General features: G+C 41.8%; 1 protein-coding gene across 1 annotated transcript in view; it reads left to right on the forward strand.

The window, feature by feature from the left end:
• LOC101845090 (GTPase-activating protein and VPS9 domain-containing protein 1) overlaps positions 1-4,109 on the forward strand; it is a gene marked incomplete at its 5' end in the record, with an annotated part of 11,471 nt that overhangs the window by 2,074 nt on the left and 5,288 nt on the right. Inside the window, 1 exon segment of the mRNA XM_013082084.2 lies at positions 3,877-3,943. Within this exon segment, the coding sequence (XP_012937538.1) occupies positions 3,877-3,943 (67 nt within the window).

The following is a 4,109-nucleotide window of genomic DNA, read 5'->3' on the forward strand; positions in this document are numbered from 1 at the left end:
TGTGTTTGTTACTCTCTTGTAACATCTCTAATCTTCGGCACTTATTTGACCTTATTGTGTTGCAAGCGCCATAAAACTCTTAAGAAAAACTTTCTTCTTTGGTAACTTTTTCTACTGTGATGATCTTCTGTAGTAACTTTTTCTCCCTAAGATTGTCTGTGGTGACTTTTTCACCTGCGATGACTTTTTCTCCTGTTATGCTCTTCTGTGGTTACTTTTACTCCTATGTAACCCCCCGGGGCAGTGCCACTGACTGAAGTGTCTTTGGGTCATACCAAAGGGGGGACATTTCTCGTTCTAATGCGCAGTAGAATTGTAAATGGGCTGATCCAACAATGTCATGCTCATAACCGTGCCTGAACTGCTACAGGGAACTGCTGCTTTTTCTTTCCTAATCTTTACTATTGTCATTTTCCTCCACGTTTGATGTTTGTCACACTCTTGTGACCCGCTATTTCCAGGGTGCCTTGATAGTCGAAGCAGACTTTGTGCTGTTGAAGCTAGATAGGTGAGCAGAGTAAGTCTGATTCCCTGTAAGGACTTCTCTGTTGACATCCACCCCTTGGCGCTCATATGACCTTATGCAGTTGCGAGCGCCGTAAAATCTCTACGTGGGTGGTTGGTGGTGCTTCTTCTTTCCTACCACACATCTATCGTCCTTATGTCCCCTTCTTGTTTTTTATGTTTGTTACTCTCTTGTAACACCTCTAATCTTCTGGCACTCATATGACCTTATGCAGTTGCGAGCGCCGTAAAACCTCTACTAAAACTAAAACTAAACTAAAACCTCTACTAAAACAAACACACTCCTATGTAACCCCATCCCCTTCTGTGACCTGGCCCCATGTTGCCCTATTTCAGAGACAAGGAGATCTGTAGCCGACATTTGACCAACATTTGTGCCCGCCGTTTCCTGGAGCGGAGAGAGAAGAGGATGTACCGATTCATCGCTGACTTCCAGAAACTCTCCATGTCTGACGAGAAAGTGAGAAACCCGAGTGGTTTGCGGGTGCTCTGGTGTGGTCTGCTCCTTCTTTCCTATCAAACATCTATGCGTGGGTGGTTGGCGGGTGCTCTGGTGTGGTCTGCTCCTTCTTACCTATCAAACATCTGTCGTTCTTGTCTTTCCTCCCGTCTTTTTTTTATGTGTTTGTGACTGTCTTTTAACACCTCTAATCTTCGGCACTTATATGACCTAATTGTGTTGCAAGTGCCGTAAAACTCTTACTAAAATGGTACAAGAACCAGGGCCATCTGCTCTGTAGACCAGCATGATGCCAACTGAGCTAACTGAGCCCCCTGCCCGCCCCCCCCCTCCCCCTCCCCCATCTTTTTGTGTCACTTCAGTCCTAACCTGTTCTTGATGGGTGGTTTGCGGGTGCTCTGGTGTGGTTTGCTTCTTCTTTTCGATGAAACATCTGTCGTCCTTATCTCCCCTTCTTCTTTTTTATGTTTGTTACTCTCTTGTAACACCTCTAATCTTCTGGCGCTCATGTGACCTTATGCAGTTGCGAGTGCCGTGAAACTTCTACTAAAACAACAAGTCCTAACCTCTTCTTGGTGGTGCAGTATGGTCAGTGTGTTGAGCTTTTTTCTGTCCCCTTTATATATATATATAAATGTGAAGTAGCGTGGTGGAATCGGGCTTTCGTCAAAATAATCAAAGTGAAGAAACTTGCATTTTTCCGCAGGTTTGTGAATTTTTATCAAATTTTTATTTTTTGGCTCGACACCTTTCATGCCCATTAAAGAACTCATTTCTGTGTGGAATTTTCTGAAAAACGTTGAATAAAGGCACAAAAAATGTAAATTTTCAGTTACCACGGACTCTTAAGCTAAGGAAATAACTAATCTTTGGCGGCCATTTTCTCACTAATTTTACCTCTGAAAACAGGTGACCCCCACCTCCTTTTTTCGCAAATATCTCGACTTGTATTCAAGATAAATGGATATTTTTTTCATCCAAATAAAGACAAGTGAATAAGCTTTAGGATGATACCAATAACTCTACATGCCCAAAAATTGACGAGGGCCTGATTCCACCACGCTGCCTCACAAATGTTACTTTCCTCTTTGTCTGTTCTTCTTGCAAAGTCTCTTATAATAGGTAGCATAAACACTGCCTCGCGGGCACTCGCAGCCTTCCGACCGCGTGGTATCAGTAAAATCGGGGTAATTCCGATCGCTGTTTCTTTGCTCTTTCGCTGTAAAACACCAAATGCCGTACACCTTGTAAAAGTTCAGCTTTTCCTCGTTACAATGGTGTAAGTTGTTTATATGTCCGATTATTAGGAGCTGGAGAATCGCCGACGAAAGCGAAGCCCCTCGCGGTCGGAATACGAGGTCGGCCGGTTGAAAAATTGACACGCGTGCATTCAAATGCTTCGCGGAACGAGGGATGATTAAATACCGTCATATCATTGGCAGAAAACTACAGAGCTTTAAACGGGCTTTCCCGTGATATAAGTTAAGCCTTTGGCGTCTTTATAGAAAGCTTTAAAAATACGGTCAAAATGTTTAAAGATCCCTTTTTACACAAAATAATGTATAATACCGACTTATAACAGGTATCAATTAAAAGATCAGTTCATTTTCTATTAGAATAAAGTAATTAACTTGGAATTATTTTTCATCAATCCTTCCGCGAGACTCGGAAAGCATGTGATCCCGCATGCGGGGTACACTACAGTATAGAGCCGACTCGCTCGCTGCGGGGGCCGGTGCGCGCCGCCGGGTCAACGCTCGGTGTTTTTGTCGAAATAACGACAGATCATCGTGTTTGAGGCGATAAAATACTGATTTGTAAAAATTTGTCATAGTGATTGTACTCTGTTAATGTGGAGATGTTTAGTGCACTTGGTACTTTTTTTATTGTCTGTCAAACATGGGGTTGCAGCCAGTGACTGACTTTAACAAATTTGATCAAATTTTAAACAACTTCAATTTTCTTAAAAATTGACGGAGAGGTTAAAGAATGGTACTAAAATGCTCAGTGGATATAGGCCTTTCGAATGGAACAGATAAATTTGGCATACAGCTAGTTTGAAAATTTAGTTTCTGGTACCTACTTATAATTGTGTTAAGTTTGTGGGTGGTTGGCAGGTGCTCTGGTGTGGTTTGCTTATTCTTTCCTATCAAACATCTATCGTCTTTATCTCCCCTCCTTCTCTTTTGCGTTTGTTTCTCTCTTGTAACACCTCTAATCTTCTGCCTTCTTTCTTATCTTTACTTTACTTTTACTTTTCTCTTTCCTATCAAATATTATATTGGTCTTATCGCTCATGCTTTTTTTTTTTGTCTGTTACTCTCAAGTAAGTAACGCCTCTAATTATTTTTTGCTCTTATGTGATCTAATCGTGTTGCATGTGCCTAACAACTCTCACTAAAACTAAAACTAAAACTTCTTTTCTTTTTGCGTTACTTTCATAATACAACTCTTATAATTATAATCTTTGGCTCTTATTTATGACCTAATTGTGTTTCAAGTGCTGCAAAAATCTAACAAAAAACTTTCAGATACGGTGGTTGGCAGGTGCTCTGATGTGGTTTTCTTCTCTTTTCCTATCATCCATCTATCGTCCTCATCTCCCCTTCTTCTTTTTTATGTTTGTTACTCTCTTGTAACACTTCTAATCTTCTGGCGCTCCTCTGACCTTATGCAGTTGCGAGCGCCGCAAAAGCTCTAATAAAACTAAAAAACTAAAGCTTCTCTTCATTGTGCGTTACTTTCATATAACACCTATAGTCCTTGGCTCTTATTTACGACCTTATTGTGTTGCAAGTGCTGCAAAAATCTTACTGAAAACCTTCAAAAGGACTGTGTTGAGTGTAGCATGGTGACCTCTCCACTGACCTTGATCTGACCTCTGACCTCAGATTGACCTCGTGGAACAGTTTCTGCAGCTTCTCTACCAGGAGATGAGCACGGATGTTTTGTGGAAAGGTTGGTGCTGTGTGTGTGTGTGTGTTTGAGAGTGGTGTGTGAGGGGGGGTGTGTGTGTTTGTGCGTGTGTGTGTGTGTTTGTGCGTGTGTTGGTTTTGTGGAGGGGGGTTGTGTGTGTGTTTGTGCGTGAGTGATTGTGTGTGTGTTTGAGTGAGTGTGTGTGTGT

This window comes from Aplysia californica, unplaced genomic scaffold, assembly GCF_000002075.1.
Source record: "Aplysia californica isolate F4 #8 unplaced genomic scaffold, AplCal3.0 scaffold00158, whole genome shotgun sequence".
NCBI classification, from domain to species: domain Eukaryota; kingdom Metazoa; phylum Mollusca; class Gastropoda; order Aplysiida; family Aplysiidae; genus Aplysia; species Aplysia californica.